The sequence below is a fragment of the Rhinoderma darwinii genome, chromosome 6, assembly GCF_050947455.1.
Source record: "Rhinoderma darwinii isolate aRhiDar2 chromosome 6, aRhiDar2.hap1, whole genome shotgun sequence".
Lineage (NCBI taxonomy): Eukaryota > Metazoa > Chordata > Amphibia > Anura > Rhinodermatidae > Rhinoderma > Rhinoderma darwinii.
This window is the reverse complement of record NC_134692.1, coordinates 1811266-1831130: the sequence shown is the minus strand read 5'-3', so window position 1 is coordinate 1831130 and position 19865 is coordinate 1811266. Positions and strand designations below refer to the sequence as shown.

General features: G+C 48.2%; 1 protein-coding gene across 1 annotated transcript in view; it reads right to left on the bottom strand.

The window, feature by feature from the left end:
- Positions 1–18974: 18974 nt before the first annotated feature.
- The window catches only part of LOC142655166 (protein mono-ADP-ribosyltransferase PARP14-like), a 75260-nt gene continuing 74369 nt past the window's right edge, over positions 18975–19865 (bottom strand). The window contains exon 17 of the mRNA XM_075828997.1: positions 18975–19465. Within this exon, the coding sequence (XP_075685112.1) occupies positions 19182–19465 (284 nt within the window). The 3' untranslated portion in view covers positions 18975–19181. The remainder of the gene's footprint in view (positions 19466–19865) is intronic.

Below are 19865 nucleotides of genomic sequence, written 5' to 3'. Positions count from 1 at the left end.
GGTATCAGCTTCTCATCTCCTGGAGTAGAGTCCTGGTATCAGCTTCTCATCTCCTGGAGTAGGGCCATGGTATCAGCTTCTCATCTCCTGGAGTAGAGCCCTGGTATCAGCTTCTCATCTCCTGGAGTAGAGCCATGGTATCAGCTTCTCATCTCCTGGAGTAGAGCAATGGTAGTGGCTAGGAAGCTGCAGAGAAAAACGTAAACTTGATCAGATTATGGGATATTTCCCACCAAAGCAGGAAGAAGTTCACGACTGTCACTCCAGTTAAACTCATGTAGAGCAAATATTCTGCCTAAGCCCTAATTCATACAGCAGTATTTAGATCTGTATTCTGCATCAGTATTTGAAAGTTAAAAACAGGAGTGGAACCTACACAGAGAAAATGATAATGGAAGATTTGCACGTCTGCCTTGTTATGGACCCGCTCCTGGTGTTGACTTTAAAATACTGACCGAAATACTGCCAAAAACACACAAAACTCTATTGCACCCTGAAATTTCTGCAGGAGTTTCTTCAGGTACCATATGGTTGCCTCAGCAACCGGACCACCCAGTCTGATGCTGCATCTCCCACCGCTGATCGCCACGGGGGAATCTTTAGGTTGTTCTGAGCTGTCATGAACACATGAGACGTGTCACCCAGGAGTCTGGATAGGAAATATATTGTGTCTCTCTATCTATAGTCAGGGTGGTCACTGATAAAGGAAGTCACTGACAGAGATCCGGGTGTAAGGGGGTGGGGGAGGTATCCCACCCTAATGGTATGTTCAGGCATTGCGGTTGAGGTTAAAACCGCATCAAACTAAGCCAGGTTTAAGGATGTCGGAGGTTTCGAGTTTCTTGCTGCTCTATTACATTATTTTTTTTAAAAGTGGTAAAACATAAAACAAAACATATAAATCTGGTATCTTCGTATCAACCTGTAGAATAAGGTGAATATGTAGTTTTTGCCGCCTGATGGATGCCGTAAAAACAAAACCCCCAAAAAATGGCGTAATCGCTATTTTTTGCCCATTTCACCCCACCAATAATGTTTTTTTCAGCTTCCCAGTACATTATGCGGTACAATAAATGATGCCATGAGAAACTGCAACTTGTCCCGCAAAAAAACAAGCCCTCGTATGGCTATATAGACGGAAAAATAATATTATAGCTTTTGGAAGGTGGGGAGAAAAACCAAAGTGAAAATCCGAAAAATGGAGGGACAGAGACATCAAGAAGCGCTCCAGGAGCGGAATCCCCAGCCACACCGGGATTCCGCTCCTTCAGGGAGCTACAGTGGCGCTAGTAGATAGCAGAGCAGGGAGATACCTCCCTTCTCTGATATAGTGCCGTCACTACCGCTGTAGCTACCGCCCTCATGCCCGGTGTCGCCGCTAGCAGCCGCTATGGCTGCTACAGCGGTAGCGACGGCCACTAAGTGAAAAAGCGCCTGGGCGGAAAGGCGACTGCTCAGTCGCCGGTCCCTGGCGCTTCTGAAACAAGCAGGGGAAGGGAGCCAGCACAGCGCCCCCTTCCACCTGCTGGAGTGATGCTCCCTATGCGAAGGCACAGGTCGCACACCCCTAAGGCTGGCCCTGAACGTAAGAACGGAGCATTAGTTCTCCTTACATCCACACAAGCGCTTCCCCCTCCCTTAAGGCCCCCTTCACATCACGTTGTTGCCCTAAGTTTATCGTGTAGTCAGAAAATCTCCTTGCGTACACTATAAACAACATCTACGATAATTCACAGGGCTCCATTATGTCCTTTTAGCCTACGTCGGGCTGGTAGACGTCAGTTTACCTTATTTTTGAAGGATGGAATAGCGCAGTAGACTTTGCTATTCCGGGGTCGCTAGGCAGAACATCACAAGTGCTCTACCCGTGGACTTTATCCCTGGGAAAGCTCCTGACATCACTGTCCATATATGTAAAGTGACGTCAGGGGATTCTCCAGCGTTGCCGATGCTCCGGCCGTGGACTCAGTCTTTGCAAAGCTTCGGATGTCACTTTAGGTATATGGACATCAGGAACAGCGCCAGAGTCCCTGGGCAGAGCGCTAGTAGAAGGCTCCAGCCCTGTTCATGGACAGTGACTTCAGGAGTTTCCCCAGGGTCATTCCCCAGGCGACGTATCCCACTATATGCCATACAGTCGGATACGTTTTGGCTAAATAGATCAAAATCCAGAACATTAAACGGTCACTGCCTGCTCCATGGTTTCCTTCACTGTAATTTACATCAGCAGCAAAATCAGTTAATGCGTATAATGTACAAACGTACTTTCCGTTTCCCACCCCTGGTAATGGAGGGGGGGCTCAGACATCTTGGCTGTATGGGGCCCAGAAATTCTTGATGGCAGCCCTGATTGCGGCAGATTCACTCCAGTTCATTTTAATACTGGAATATCTTCTATTAGATCAATGAACTCCATCACTCCAGAATATTGTGGACTGCTCAGCTACAATAGGATATAATCCGCATATAATATTATCCACACCATATTTGTATCCCTCTATCTCAGAGTTATCACATTTATATGAGCCATAGGCTCCATTGTTTGGGTGGAGAGGACAACCCTGTCTTGTCCCCTTTGTTAGCTGAAATGTTCCAGTAGCGAAGCCATTAATATTAATTCTGGAACATGCTCCGGTAGACAAAATATCATTCCACAGACCACAGTGCCCGCCTCCCCCACTGAATAGCATTATAAATCCCAAAAAAGCTGATGAACATTATTCAACGTAGTTCCCCCAGCAACAAAACCAACATGGCCAGAATGGATGAGTCCCGGGGCGACTGTACGTAACCTATTGGCCAGAACCTTGGCAAGTATCTTGTAATCTGCATTAAGTAATAACATTGGTCGGTGAGATGATGGATCCACCGGGTCCTTGTCAGTGAGATTCAGCCTCAGAAGATCCTCCTTCATAGAGTCGGGAAGTTCTGAAGTAATAGAAGAGATATGTTACCGTACTTAAAGGGTTATTCCCAAGTTAAAGTTCCATGTAAATACCTTCTGCTTTCTGTAGTGCAGCGTGTTGTAGTTATACCCTCCTCTGTAGCGCATCTCATTGATGTAGTTGTGCCGGTCATTTCTATGGTAACGACCACCACCGCCATTTCCTTCATTCTGTCGCACCTGCGCAATTCTCCCTATTCTACTCTCTCTTCTGTAGCGTGAGCGCGCCATAACCTACGCATGCGCACTTTCTTGCTGGCTGTCACGGCGCGGGGTGTAGACCCACTGGGCCGTACCACGTAGCGGGGTAGTAGCTGGCCAACAATGTACAAAACAATGACTATAGTCCAGAACGGGTACCTGAGGCAATGTAGACAGTAGCGCAAGCACGACTTGACTTTCACAGCAGGTGGCACCGTGGATGCAGCGGAAGACACAAGCTTGACTTTCTCCGTAGATACGATAGCACAGGATACAGGGTACAGGCTGCAGGAACGGGTAACACTGGGAACTGGAAAATACTGGGAGATCATTTGCAAGACAAACGTAGGTATACAACAACGCTCAGGCAAGGAACGAGTGGGCAGAGCCGTTTATTATAGTTCAGCTGCCATTTGGGCTAATTATTGGTTGATGACAGCTGGACACGCGCGCCCTGTGGGAAAAAGTCAGAGGACCCGGAAGTGAGTGCCGGCGTCTCCCTGGAGGGAGCGGATGCCGGGAAGACAGATGGCTGGGGCCGTCAGAGGGTAAGTCTGAACGATGGCCCCCGGCCATAGACGTTACGGTATCCCTCCTCTTACGCCCACTCTTCTTGGGACCAGGACGGGAGAGAAATTTCTTCACGAGGACAGGGGCATCGATGTTCTCCTCTGGCTCCCAAGACCTATCCTCTGGACCAAATCCCCTCCAATCCACCAAATAAAACGTCCTTCCTCCCACTTTCTTGGTGGCCAGGATCTCCCTCACTTCGACAGTTCCAGATGAACCGCCCAAAGCCACTGCGGAACTAGGAGTCCTGGAGTAGCGGTTCAGGACCATGGGTTTCAGCAAGGAGACGTGGAAGGAGTTAGGGCTCTTGAGGGTAGGAGGCAGTCGAAGCTTGTATGACACCTGATTGATCTGTAGCAGAATCTTGAAGGGTCCAAGGAACCTGGGAGCAAACTTGCAAGATGGCACCCTCAGCCGGATATTCCTGGAAGACAGCCAGACCTTTGTATCTGGAAGAAACTGGGGAGGTCCTCGTCTTCTAGTTTCTGCCTTTCTCTTCATGCGGTCCAACGCCAGAAGAATAGAAGATCGTGTCTGCTGCCATATCTGCAGAAAGTCCCTGAAGGTAGAGTCGGCTGCAGGCACCTGGGACATAGTAGAGATAGGTATTAGAGGATGTTGGCCATAGACTATGAAGAACAGACTGGAGGTGGTGGACTCACTGGTATGGCTATTATAGGAGAACTCCGCTCAAGGGAGCAGCTGCACCCAGTCATCATGTCGTCTGGAGACAAAGTGCCGCAGATAGTTCTCCATAATTTGGTTAACCCTTTTCGACTTGTCCATTGGACTGAGGATGATAAGCTGAGGAGAAGTCCAACTTTACACCAAGTGGGCCGCAGAGTGCTCTCCAGAACTTCGAGGTGAACTGGACCCCTCGATCCGAGACAATATTCAGAGGCAAGCCGTGCAGACGGAAGATCTGTTGTATGAAGAGGTCAGCCAGTCAAGCAGCAGGAGGCAGTCAGGGGAACAAAATGAGCCATTTTAGAAAAACGATCCACCACCACCAAGATCACACTGCATCCTGCTGAGAGAGGCAGATCTGTGACAAAGTCCATAGCAAACAAATATGGATTGGACCCTTGGTAGCTGGCAGGCCAGATACAACAATTGAAAAACAGATGCCAGAGGCAGAATAGCCCTATTTCCCAACTACCATTAGAATTATTTAAATTTTTATATATAATCTTTATTATGCTGATTCAGCAAACCAACATAAATGGTTAAAATTCTCAGTGCATGGATCGGGTCAGCAACCATTGACGGTTGTTTCAATATGCACGTTTATTTGCCGTCTATGCTTGCAGACCGGCAGAGTCTAGAGACCGTTGGTAGCAACAGCAGGCTCCTAAACAGTTAGATTGTTAATGGCCCCATGAACCCCTGAGGACGCTACATACGTAGCGAAACATGTCGGGAGGGCTCTCTTTTCAATTTTAATACATGCTGGAATTTAGGGTTTAACCTGCTGTTGCTACCAACGGTCTCTAGACTCTGGCACAGATTAAAGATAGCAGTGGGTGCCGACGAGACTCATCCAGGCTCCTCAAATACGGAATGGAACAACCGCACGAACCCCTGGAAGTCTCAGGTCTTGGGTCCCTGTCGTTCCCAGATTGGATTCGCCCACGCCAGGGCTTTGCCGGCAAGTAGAGATATAATGAAGGCGATCCTGGCTCCGTCCGAAGGGAATGCTCGGGCGTGCAGAGTGAAGTGAATGTGGCATTGGTTCAGAAACCCCCTGCACAAACTTGCATCTCCATAGAACCGGGGTGGCAATGGTGGACCCACTGGTTGGAACCGCGGGTACTGAGGGTCCGAACCGGGGCTGCCAGGAGGTGTAGCAGGAGGGTCGATCGGAGGAGCTTGAATAGGAGCAGTGAAGGAAGTAGCTAACGCCCCTAGCTGCTGTGCCATGGAGTCTACTGCCACAAGGAGTTGATCCTGTCATGCTTGCAGATCCTGCAGGTCCGCCTGCATGGCTTGGGAGGATGACAGGCCCTTGACTTGGCCAGCGGGGTCCATGGCCTGAGCGTATTGTCACGGCGCAAGGTGTGGACCCACTGGACGGTACCGCGTAGCGGGGTAGCAGCTGACCAACAAGGTACAAAACAATGTCTATAGTCCAGAACGAGTACCTGAGGCAATGTAGACAGTAGCGAAAGCACAACTTGGATGCAGTGAAAGACACAACTTGACTTTTAGGGTATGTGCACACGACCTATTTTCAGACGTAATGGAGGTGTTTTACGCCTGAAAAGACGGCTCCAATACGTCGGCAAACATCTGGCCATTGCTTGCAATGGGTCTTACGATGTTCTGTACAGACGAACTGTAATTTTATGCGTCGCTGTGAAAAGACGGTGCGTAAAATTACGCCTGTGTCAAAGAAGTGCAGGACACATCTTGGGACGTAATTGGAGCCATATTTAATTGACTCCATTGAAAAACAGCTCCAATTGTGTCCGTAATGGACGCCGCGAAAAACGCGTACACTTGTAAAAACATCTGAAATTCAGGAGCTGTTTTCGCCTGAAAACAGCTCAGTAATTTCAGACGTATTTTGCGTTGCCGTGTGAACATACCCTTATCAGTAGATACGATAGCACGGGATACAGGGTACAGATGGCAGGAACGGGTAACACTGGGAACTGCAAAACACCGGGAGACCATTTGCAAGGCAAACTTAGGTATACAGCAACGCTCAGGCAAGGAACGAGTGGGCAGAGCCCCTTATTATAGTCCAGCAGCCTTTTGGGCTAATTATTGGTTGATGACCGCTGGACGCATGCTGGCCCTTTAAGACTGTGCACGCGCGTGTGCCTGCCCTGCGGGAGACAGTCAGAGGACCCGGAGGCGAGTGCCGGTGTCTCCCTGGATGGAGCGGACGCCGGGTAGACAGATGTCCATGGCCGGGGCCGTCAGAGGGTAAGTCTGAACGACGGCCCCCGGCCATAGACGTTACACCGGCACTTCATCCTTCCTCTGCTCTTCACATTATTTCTTTTAGACATTCTTCACATTATTTTTTTACCATCATTGAAGCGCTCGGTGGAGATGTTGTTGAAGACTGCGATGCCGCTATCACAGGAGAAGAACAGCAGTCTCGGGAGCGCGCACATACACCAAGCAGCGTTGTGATTTTATTACAGAGCCGCTTGTGGTGAACACTGATATAAACAAATATATTGAGTAAAAAAAAGAAGAACATCTACAATTGTAATTGATGACAGAAAAAATTCTATTTTACGGACGATAAATATTTTAGATGGAAAATAATTATTTCGTTACATCTAAACAATTAGATAATAAAGAAAAATTAGGGTCAACTTGGGAATAACCCTTTAACCCAAATTTCTGCCGGAATACCATCAGACCCTGGTGACTTATTGTTCGTCAATTATCCTGCCGCTAACCGGATCTTATCCAGACCAACCCGCCATTCTAACAGTAACTCTAAGATGGCGTTCATAGCGGAAGGAGAATTCCACCTAAAAATAGATCGATATCCTGTAAGGAATATTTCCCCTCGAGGCCTATAGTTTTTTATAATATGTAATTAATTCACTTTCTTTTTTATAAATTCTTTTATTTGTCATTTTGTTATTTTATATCACAAATCGTACAAATAATATACACAACATAGTGCAAAAATGGCATTGAAAATCATGCAACAGATCACAGAACAGTTATCAGCCTCACATCAACACATGAGTTCACCTGAGAGTACCATGTCACTGAAAACACTTATGTAAGAAAACTCCGGTATGAACCCTGAACCCGCAGCCGTGCATGGTATGTCCTAAATGTGCTTAAGAGCATTAAAGAGAGCACCAGAGACAGAAAAGAAGGAGAGGCCAATTAGTAAGGAAAGAAAGAATAGAAAATGGGGAGTGAGAAAACAAGAAGGGAGGGGGGGGGGAGCTGACCTGACACTCCGGGTCTGGACAGGAATTCACGAGGCCATGATGATTTTATATTCCTCGGTCGTTTGGAAACGCCATGTTTTTAGGAAGGAGGCATGAGTCCCCTTCATTGATGCCGTGAGGTCCTCCATTCTCATGATTTCCTGGATCTTGCTGAACCACATGCCCACCGTCGGCGGACAGGACTGTCTCCACAGTGCAGGAACACATGCCCTAGCCGCGTTTACCATGTGTCTAACTACCGAACGTCTATACAATGGCAGTGGGACCTCACACAGATGAAGCAGGAAAAGGCCCGGGGATTTCGGCAGAGGGTAATCCGTAAACTTTGAGGAAATGCGCCACACCTCGGACCAGAACCCAGTCAGGAGTGGGCAGTCCCAGAAAATATGCAGGATCGTACCCACATGGTCCCCACATCTCCAGCATAATGGCGAGACCGCCGGGATCATAGCCTGCAATCTGGAAGGCACCCTGTACCAACGGGACAATATCTTAAACCCTGCCTCTTGGAATCTACTGGCCATGGAGGACTTATGTGTCATGGCGAACATACGGTCTTGTTGTTCAGGTGTAAATGTTTCGCCCAGATCCCTCTCCCAGCTGAGCAGATACGGAGGTGGCGGCAGGTTGGTGGGCGAGATCAAGAACGCATAGATTCTGGATAAAGCATGTCGGATCGTGCCTGTGCCTGTGCACAAGAGTTCAAACACGGAGCAGTCTCGCAATTGCTCTCCAGGATTTTCTAGGGACGTTAGGAAATGTCGCAACTGGTTAACCTGCCATGTCGAGAATTGGACAGGGTCCGACAGGGCTTGAATTTGATCGCTCTTCATCCACCTCCCCTCCTGCTGAAATTGTCGGGCCTGCCCCTTACCCGCCCGCAACCATACTTGGAATGGACTGCTATCCAGTCCCGGTGGAAAGGCAGGGTTGCCCAAGATCGGGAATAGCGGGGAGGGGGACGGCGAGATCTCTGCCCGAGTAAACACCCGCGCTGCGACTGCCAGAGTGGGGCCGATTGGCGGGTGTAACCCTGGGAACATGTCTGCCCCACCACGGCATAGCCTGCAATGAGATAGACATGAACGCCTGTTCCATAGACACCCATTCTTTCGTCCCGCCGTGCCGAAACCAGTCTAAGATTCGTGTCAAGTGGGAGGCGTGATGATAGGAGACAAAGTCCGGAAGACCAATACCCCCCTCCCCCTTTACACGAAAGAGCAAAGATCGGGCGATACGTGCTGGTTTCCCTGCCCATATGAATTTGTGCATCAGGGTCAGCAGGGACTGAAAGAACGGTAGGGCCTGTAGGAGATACAGAATCCGTGGCAAGATGTTAATTTTAAAAATCGCACACCTACCGAACCAGGTAAAAGTGCCCGACGTCCAAGAGTCCAGGTCCGCCTTTATACGTTGAAGAAGCAAAGGGAAGTTCACCGCATAAAGTCGAGAAAGATCCCCGGGAAGTCGGACTCCCAGGTATTTTAGCGAATCTCTTGCCCACTTGAAGGAAAAGGACTCCGACAGTTCAGTGACCAGAGCCTGTGGTAACGAGATATTAAGGGCCTCTGACTTCTGGTAGTTTATTTTAAAGTTGGATAATCTCGAGTATCTACCCAGCTCCGCCATCAGGTTAGGCAAGGAAATTCTAGGGGCTGTGAGGAAGAACAGCAGGTCATCCGCGTAAGCGGCAACCTTATGTTGTCTGCCTCCCAAGTCCACGCCTGTAATGTCCGGGTTGGAGCGGATGTGACACATCAAGGGCTCCAGGCATAAAATACAAATCAGTGGTGATAGAGGGCAGCCTTGGCGTGTGCCGTTAGTAATCGTAAAGGAGGATGAGAGTTGCCCATTGACCTTGACCTGTGCTGACGGGGAGGAGTAGAGACCAGAGATCCATGACATCATATGAGTCCCTATTCCTATATATCGAAGGGTGGCCAACATAAAGTCCCAACTGACCCTGTCGAAGGCCTTTTCCGCGTCCGTTGACAAAAAACAAGTGGGGAGTGACGTGACCGCCGCTTGGTACATTAAATTAATTGCCCGTGTGGTGTTATCTCACGCTTCCCGTAAGGGCATAAAACCCACTTGGTCAGTATGTATCACGGTTTGAAGGAGCGGAGACAACCGATATGCCAGAATCTTTGCAAAGAGTTTCAAGTCTACGTCCAGCAGAGAAATAGGACGATAACTCTGGCATAGGGATGGGTCCTTCCCTTCCTTGGGTATGACCGTAATGTGAGCCCTCAGCGTGTCCCTGGGAATGGAACCCCCTTCGGTGAGTGAATTAAAGGCCCGGATGAAGTGGGGTGCGAGCACTTCTGAATAGGTTTTATAGTACGGCAGAGACAGGCCATCCGGTCCCGGGGCCTTCCCCGTAGGGGAGTCCTTCAGTGCCCATGACCACTCTTCTGGGGAGATGGGGGCCTCTAAGGCCGCAAGATCATCAAGTGGGATGGATCCTCTCTAGGTGGCTGCCGCCGTCCTTTGAGGAGGGTGCCTTTGGGAGATTGTAGAGAGAGTGGTAATAGGCACGGAAGGTCTCAGAGATTTCATGTGGAAGTTGAAGTATTTTATTATGAGTACCTATGATGTGTGGGACGTATGTACGCGATCTGGTTTTCCGGAGGGCGCGGGCCAAGGTCCTACTGGGTTTATTACTGAATTCATAAAAGTGTCTTCTACATTTGACTAGGGTGGCCTTCGCCTTGGCCAGACAGAGTGAGTAATTCTGCCCCTAATAACCGGTTCTTTGATACTTTATGGGACTGTTCCATTCGGTGGATGCGTGACAGTAGGTCTCTGAGATGTGCCGTTCGCTCCTTTTTGAGTTTGGCTCTCAGTCGTATAAGGGAACCGCGCACCACACATTTATGCCTCCCATATACAGAATGGGTCCATCCCTGGTGTGTTATTTCTATCAAAGTATTCCACCAAGTCACGACGTACTTCAGAGACCACTGACGTATCCTGTAGGAGCGACTCATTCAGTCGCAACTGCCAGGAGGGAGGATGGGCCAATGGGCACGCTAGGGTGATGGTAATAAGGGCATGGTCAGATAACGTTATGTCGTCTATTGTGGCTGATGTAAGACTAGGGAGATGTGCGTGACGCTGGAAAAAATAGTCCAACCTGGAATAGGAGTTGTGAGACGCCGAGTAGTATGTGTAGTCTTTGACTGAAGGATGCATAACTCGCCACGTGTCAACAAGTTGATGGTCGTGCAGCAATCGCCGTATACGACGATGTGCTGCCCTGGGTAGGGAGGAGTGCCCACGTGATGTGTCTAAAACGGGGTCTAGGGTGACATTTAAATCCCCCCCATGATTAGGGTACCTTCCAGAAAGCCATCCAGAGCCCTTAAAACTCTGTCCAGGTAGGCCACCTGACCAGAGTTAGGGAGATAGTATGAGGCCAGTGTGTACAGTGCATTATCCAACTTACCCTTTATGAAGAGGTACCGTCCCGCTTCATCTGCGCAGGTGTCCACGTGTTCCCAGTGTAGGGAACGAGAGACCAGAATGGAGACTCCCTTGGTCTTGGAGTCGGGGGACGCACTATGATACCCTGCGGGGTAGTTGGTGTCCGTAAGTTTCGGGATGCTATCTGCCCGGAAGTGAGTTTCTTGCAGGAAGGCCACGTGTGCTTTTCGTTTCCACAGGAGACGGAGAATGGAGGACCTCTTTTCCGGAACATTCAGAGCCTGTGCGTTTAGGGAGACAACAGTAATGTCAGTCATGGCAGCGTAAATTTCAGGGGTGGACAGAGGGGGAAGGAGAGAGAAAGACGAGGAAGAAGAGGAGGGAAAAAAGAAGAACGAATATATTCAGAGCAAGCTCTCTAAATTCGGAGTGCAATACCTCTCCACTACTCAACGCGAGCTGTGCCGCCCGCAGGAAACCTTCAAACATGACACAGCTACACGGAACCCTATGAGGGAACAAGGAAAGACCGGAGTGCAAAGACAGCGCAACAACAGTTAAACTGTCAACTAGAAAATTCAAGTAACCAAAGTGCTTGAGAGCCCCGGACTCACCCTATTAACAGTTAACATTTCTAGTGTTCACCTTCCCCTCCGTGATAACCCAGGTTAGGCAAATGAAACAGTTAAAGCAGGTGAACCAGATAAAACCTCCCCCGACAGGTGTGGACCTGCGCGCCCCCTCAACCCACAATGATACAACCAGCTATATGGCAGTTCCAGCAATGTGTTCCTGACAGTCCTCCAGGAACCCTATGGGAAAAGAGAGAAGGAAAATGCAAAATGCAGAGCAGGAAAATGTCTACAATACAGGAGTCTGTGGACATTCAGTCCCTCTGCGGCGATCGTCGTCCAGGGGGATGGAGGTCATCTGGCCCGACCCTCGGTTTCTGCGTGGAGGTCGACGTTCCATGGCATGGAGATCGGATGGCTCTGCTCCAGGTCGGATTGGCTGACGAGACCCAAAATCCGGGTATGGGCCTCCTCTGGGAGCAAATGGCGTAGGCGGTTCGGTCCAGTCTGGTAACCGCACCGGCGTGGTCTCCAAGAATCGGAATGCTTCCTCCAGGTCGTCAGGAGAGCGGACAGCAAAAGACATTCCCTGCTTGCGAAGGATGATGTGGAAAGGGTGTCCCCACCTGTATGTTGCGCCTGCTGCCCTTGTTGCTTCCAATAACGGGCGGACCGTTCTGCGCATGGAGAGTGTCAATCTGGATACATCTGGCAGGACGGTGATATCGGCGCCATTGTATGGGACAGCCCCTTTTTCCCAGGCTCTGCGGGCAATCTCCTCTTTTTGCTTGTAGAAATGAACTCTACAGATAACATCCCTGGGTCTATTGCCGTCTCCATTCCTGGGACCTGCCAGTCTGTGAACTCTGTCCATCTCTATGGGCATATCTCGCGGACGCTCCAGGAGCTTGTTGAAAATGTGGGTCACAGCGTCGTAAAGTCCATCGGGGGGTACAGACTCGGGCAAACCCCTCAGTTTCAAGTTGTTCCGCCTTCCCCTGTTCTCGACATCATCTAAGTGTAGAGAGAGGTCTCGGAGCTGCGTAGCTTGGGTAGCCAAGGACTGGGAAAGGACCGATATGTCCAGGGAGTCGACGGAGTGCTGGCGTTCTAGTGTGTCCACTCTCACGGCTAGGGCACGTACCTCCTGGGTGACCTCACCTATTGCCCTGTCGTGTTTCTCCTCCAGTCGTGCGAGGCGGCGGTCTAAATCCGTTTTAGTGGGCAGTACCTTGACCATCTCCCAGAGTTCTGCCAATGTCCGTTCCATGGGTAATTAATTCACTTTCAATTAGACCTTAATCATCAAGTACTGAACCTCCCTGATTTTTAATAGCGGCTATATAATCATTAGTCTATTGCCCTGAAATCACCTGTGACAGATCTGCTCAGCGGTGCCCCCATGTGTATTTTCAGCAGTATCATACGTTTTTGCTGGCTTCTCTGTATCCTGTACGTTACTGGAAAGGTCCTAAAAGGTACAATCTTTAATTTTTTCTTTAAAAACAATTCCCCTCAGATGGTCTTAAAGTGTCTCATACCAATGCCAGCTTCTTTGACCATGCAGTAATGTTAACCCGTCGAAGCCCCATATCCCGCGCAGGAAGTATCTGCAATACCAAAGGGGTATGATCTGAAACCGATCTTGCCGCATCACCGACCGAGTCGAGTCCTGAGAACGAGTTATAGGATTTAGGCCTCGTTTACACGAGCGTGTGCGTTTTGCGCACGCAAAAAACGAGGCGTTTTGCGTGCGCAAAAGGCACTTAACAGCTCCGTGTGTCATCAGCGTATGATGCGCGGCTGCGTTATTTTCGCGCAGCCGCCATCATTATGACACTCCGTTTGGATGTTTGTAAACAGAAAAGGACGTTTTTTTTTTCTTAAATGTGTCTCTTGTAAGAGACTTGTAGCTGGAAGATGTGCTTTAATTAAATATCTCCAGTCCTGTAATATTCCAAGACTCTACATTAAACGCTACGTAAATCTTTGGGCACATTCTTCTTTTTTTACGTATTAGAGGTTCTAAAACAACTTTTTAATTGTTATTTTTGAGATACAGCTTCTCTTTATCCTGTATGCAGAGCAGCTGTATCTTGCGCTCAGATCCAAATCCGTCAGGCTAGCGGGACTGACTGTTTCGGTGACAGCGGGTCCTGCGTGTCCATGACACGCACGATCCACTTGTTATCAATTACATCTAAGTTCCTGAATTGGATGTGATCGATAACAGGTGGAATATGTAATTTGAGGGGGGAAAAAAAAATCGAATGCTTTTAGTGATTGAAAGCAGTGGCGTAACTACCATTGTAGCAGCCGTAGCGGCTACTACGGGGCCCTTGCCGCCTGCCGACACCCCCTCCATATGCCCGGTGGCGCCGCTAGCAGCCTTTATGGCTGCTACAGCGGTAGCGACGCTACTACAGGGCCCGCGCCGCCGAGCCTCTAACATTTATGAGCCCTCTGATGCTCGGTGGCGTCACTAGCACCTGAGGGGGCCTCGGTGCTAGCGACAGCCCCCTCTCTTGCAGTAATTGTACCTGCGTCTATAGCACGCAGGTACAAATACATGTATTAGCGCTGAATGACCGAGGACTACCCAGCCCAACCATTCAGTGCCTTACAATGACCCTGATTGGCGGGGCAAAAATGACTTGCCGTGCCAATCAGCGACTTTCAACGACGCACCACTTGCGTCATTCAGCTCCCGCAGACCTGTTCAGAAGAGGGCAGATCTGCATTGCCACTGGCTGCGCGGGAACGGGATCAGGGTGAGTATGTCAAGTTTTGTTTTTTTTCTACTAAAACTGTGAGTGCCATTATCTATAGTGGGGGCTCTGTCTACATGGGGGGTCTATATGTGGGGATGTGGAGCACTAGATACAGGGGGAGCTATATATAGGGCACTATACTATATACAGGGTTGGGCTATATGTGAAACACTATATAAAGGGGTGGGCTATATGTGGGACACTATATACAGGGGTGGGTTACCTGTGGGGCACTATCTACAGGGGGGCTATATGTGGGGCACTGTCTACAGGGGTGGGCTATATGTGGGACGCTATATACAGGGGGAGCTATATGTGAGGCACTATCTACAGAGGTGGGCTATATGTAGGACACTATCTACAGGGGTGGGTTACCTGTGGGGCACTATCTACAGGGGGGGGCTATATGTAGGGCACTGCCTACAGGGGTGGGCTATATGTGGAGCACTATCTATAGGGGAAGCTATATGTAGGGCAGCACGGTGGCTCAGTGGTTAGCACTATTGCCTTGCAGCTCTGGAGTCCATATGTGGGGCACTATCTACAGGGGCTTCTATGTAGGGCATTATCTACTGAGGCTCTATGGGGTCACTACAGGTAGGCTACGGGGGCACTATCTACAGGGGGCATAGTGTGTGTGTGTGTGTGTGTGTGTGTGTGTGTGTGTGTGTGGTACTATTATAATCAGGGACACCGTGTATGGCGATATATTTAGAGGTGTTGAGAATTTTATCTTAGTTTCTAAGTGCAGAAATAGAGGTCTGGACCGGAGGGAGAAGAAAAGAGAAAAATAACTTGAATCTGAGACGTCACCGGTGAGTCAATTAATGTAAATGTTTATTCTGCCTCTAATCAGCACTGTAGTCACTGTATGATCTGCAGCGAGTTGATTGGTGGTAGGATTTTTTTTTTGTGAAACAGCATCTCCCAGCATATCTTTACTACTGTTCGGGCAATGCTGGGAGCTGTAGTTTTATGGCGTACAAACCTATACGGCAGGGGTTGCACTAAATTGAGCTGTATTTGTTCTGGTGTTGTATATATGTACTGAGCTTGGTTCTGGGGCTGTATATATGTACTAAGCTTTGATCTGGGGCTGAATTTATGTACTGAGCTTTGTTCTGGTGCTGTATATATGTACTGATCTTGATTCTGATGCTGTATTTAAGTACTGAGCTCGGTTCTGGATATATGTACTGAGCTTTGTTCTAGTGCTGTATGAATGTACTGATCTTGGTTCTGATGCTGTATTTAGGTACGGAGCTTTGTTCTGGTTCTGTATATATGTATGAGTTTGTTTCTGGGGGTGTATTTATGTACAGAGCTTGGTTCTGGAGATGAATTTATGTACTGTTCTTTGTTCTGGTGCTGTATTTATATGCAAAGCTTGGTTCTGGTGTTGTATAGTTATGCATTGAGCTTTGCTCTGGTGCTGTATATATGTAATGAGCTTTGTTCTGGTGCTGTATATATGTAATGAGCTTTGTTCTGGTGCTGTATATATGTAAAGAGCTTGGTTCTGGTGCTGTATATATGTAATGAGCTTGGTTCTGGTGCTGTATATATGTCAGAGCTTTGTTGTGGTACTGTATATCTGTACTGAGCTTGGTTGTGGTACTGTATATATGTACTGAGCTTTGTTCTGGTGCTGTATATATGTCAGAGCTTTGTTGTGGTACTGTATATATGTACTGAGCTTGGTTCTGGTGTTGTATATATGTACTGAGCTTGGTTCTGGAGCTGTATATGTATTGAGCTTCGTTCTGGTGCTGTATAGATGTACGGAGGTTGGTTCTGGTGCTGTATATATGTATTGAGCTTGGCTCTCGTGCCGTATATATGTACAGAGCTTTGTTCTAGTGCTGTATATATGTACTGAGCTTGGTTCTGGTGCTGTATACATATATATGTACTGAGCTTGGTTGTGGTACTGTATATATTCATGAGCTTGGTTCTGGAGCTGTATCTATGTATGAACTTGGTTCTAGTGCTGTATTTATGTGATGAGCTTGGTTGTGGTACTGTATATATGTCAGAGCTTGGTTCTGCATCTGTAATTATATAGGATATATTTATAGTAACAATATTGCATGGCAGATGGAATTGTTCTCAGATCATTGTATATTTCATTGGAACCTGTCTGGTAGTTTAAACCCCTTGAACTGCCACCTTGCGGTAATACAGGACCTGACAATATTCCCCTGTATGTTTTTTTTTTCAGATGCAGCAAAATCTATAAAATCAACTTTTAAACCACCGCACACTATATTCTGATTACTCATTAAAGGGTCATGGGGCGGTGCCGCTATCCTGAAGAGTCACATAGTCCGGCCTCCAAACCCACCTTTCCATGTTTGATTGACATCCCCCTGGCTGATAAAACTCTCGGATACGACATTGCCTTGTACTATTTGGGGAGCTGTGTGGCACTATTTACAAGGGGGAGGGTTGCGGCTCTATCTACAGGGGGCTGTGTGTGGCGCATTCTCCAGGGGTCAGTGTGTGGCACTATCTACTAAGGGGGGCTGTGTGGCACTATATACAGGGGGGCTGTATGGCACTATCTACAAGGGGGAGGTTCGGGGCGCTATCTACAAGTGGGGGGCGACACAGTCTACAGTGGTGCTGAATGGCACAATCTATAGGAGACAGTATCTATAAGGGGGGCTGCAAGTGAGTCAAGCGTTTGCGATGGGGCCCAGGCTTTCCTAGTTAGGCCCCTCAATAACAGCAAGAAGAGATCTTGAAAACCAGCACAATTTTGCCAGTAATTAGCATTAAATTAATGTAGTCATTAGAATCCGCATGTGGGTGTAGTTTCTGTTGCATGTATCTGACAATATGTGGGACTGTACCTTTAAAGAAAGTATATTGGAAAATTGTGAAACTTTTCATTATATAAAGAAGAATCCCTTTAACCAATCAGACTATTTGGATGCAATAGAGCGGCGGTATTTATACAACTCAGAAGTAAAATAAAATGAAGGCCATATTAAAGGGGTTGTCCACTTCTGGACAACTAATGACCTATCCACTGGATAGGTCATCAGTACATGATCTGTGGGGGTCAGACACACGGACCCAGCACTGTTAAGCCGCTAAAACACCGAAAAAGGCCATACTTACAAATGGAGATAGCCAGGTCAGAAACACTGATGGAGAGTGAGCAGGTGCTTTAAATAATAATAGCCACTCCCACTAGTCTTGAGGAGAGTGGTGTGTGGTGCATGGGATGTGTACTAAGAAATAATAAATGAATAGTGTGTGTGCAAGTGTAATACTATAAGTGAAATATAGGGGGCAGTAATGAGTGAAGTGCCTCAATAGAAATAAATGGATAATGGGGTGCAAGTGAGTGAAACATGGAGGTAGAAGTCTATTTGTGACGCCTTGATAGTTCATAGAGCGGGCTACCCTGCTTGCTATGCCAAACAACAACACACCATGCTCTCCCAGCATCAAAGACCCGGCTGTGTCCAAGAGAAGCGAATATACGTAATAATGAAAAATACCTGGGGTATTAGTGATCATTTTGGCCAAAAGGACGCAAGCTCGCAATCCACAACAAGGATCCCCCCCAGACTTGCGAGTCCCTAAATCCTAAACTGGAACAGAATGTTCCTGATGCACAAACAAAACAGATAAAAACAAGGGGACATATACAAAAACACCGAAAAAGGCCATACTTACAAATGGACACAGCCAGGTCAGAAACGCTGATGAAGGAGTGAGCAGGTGCTTTAAATAATAATAGCCACTCCCTCCAAGTTTCACACACTTGCACCCAATTATCCATTTATTTCTAATGAGGCACTTCACTCATTACTGCCCCCTATATTTCACCTATAGTATTACACTTGCACACACACCATTTATTATTTCTTACTACACATCCCATGCACCACACGCCCCTCCCCTCAAGACCAGTGGGAGTGGCTATTATTATTTAAAGCACCTGCTCATTCCTTCATCAGCGTTTCTGACCTGGCTGTGTCCATTTGTAAGTATGGCCTTTTTCGGTGTTTTTGTATATGTCCCCTTGTTTTTATCGGTTCTGACTGTTAAGCCGCTGCGGATGCCTCCGAGAACCGGACGTACATGCTTGAAGTAGTTGGCTCCGGCCACGGAATAGTGGCCGAGCTGCAGTGCAGTATTCAAGTGAATAGGAGCAGAGCCGCAGTTTGTCAGCATGACCGCTACACGATGTAAGGAGCCAACTGCTTCCGATTCCGTACATAGCATAATGGGCCATAACATCCAGTGCCTGGAGATAGCCGGAGCGGCTTAATGGTGAGAGGTCCGGGTGTTGGACCCGCACCGATGATATACTGATGACCTATCCGGTCAGTTGTTCAGTAGTGGACAACCCCAAAAAGATCTGTCAACAGCAGCTTCTCAGCAGTTCCCTGTGGCAACATGGCAGGCGTAAAGTCAAAGTAAAACACATGAAAAGAGTGGAGAAGCTCATGAGGACGTGATGAGACGCTGCTGGAGGTACAGCTACTATAGAGACGGAGCTTCATAACCCATGTCCAAGTGTCCGTGCAGCCATTACAACCAGAGTTCAGCTTTTTATTTAATAAATTTAACAGTTGCTATGAAGAACTAGGCGTTAGCAACAAGAGATAGTTTGACACATGAGGCCTCGTAGACACCCTTGTGGCTGCTAGACAGGGGTTGTGTTCCTACAGGATATGGCAGTGAGGTCCAGGGCTGGGATTACTCTTCTCAGTGGTGCCCCCTCTCATTGTATTATGACCGCTGCTTAGCAGAAGGTGATGTGATACTCAGGGTACGCCTGGATGTCGTTGAATATTATAAACATGGAGGGGTTTCTTTGGTTGTCAGTGACGCTGTTGTACAAGTCAGTGGAGTTATTGGGGTTCTTGGCTGGAGGAGCCAACATTCGCGCCCGTCCCACACAGAAGACCCCAGTAAGGACTCGGGCCAGGTACAGGTGCTTGTGTCCACTAGCATCAGGTGGGGAGTAGCCACTGGCAGAGTAACTGGCGCTTACAGCAAAGTATGTTCCATTTCCATACATTGCGGCTGTGAGGAGACAAAACAACGAGAATTAGAAAGATGCAGATGTTCCCGGGGAGATTCACATTGTCCATAAGCAAGAAATGCTGGGGCCAAGGGGCATGCATACCATAGGGGGTGCCTATACAGCTGATGTGGGGGAAGTGGAGAGAGGGGGAACCCCAGATTAGGTTGACCTTCTCCTGTGGAATCCCGTTCTCTAGAACCAGCCAGAAGGCCCCTCATTCACCGCGTAGATATTAGTGTATATTGGGAGTGAACCGCCACCAATAAGTAGGGACCCCGTTTAGTTTTTGGTGTGGGAGCCTTTCTGCTGTAGCCGGACTTCCCCTGCACCCCTTAACAGTTACTTTGGAGCCAGAGTTAATTAAATTGATCACTTTGTCAGGTAGAATTATTAATAGTC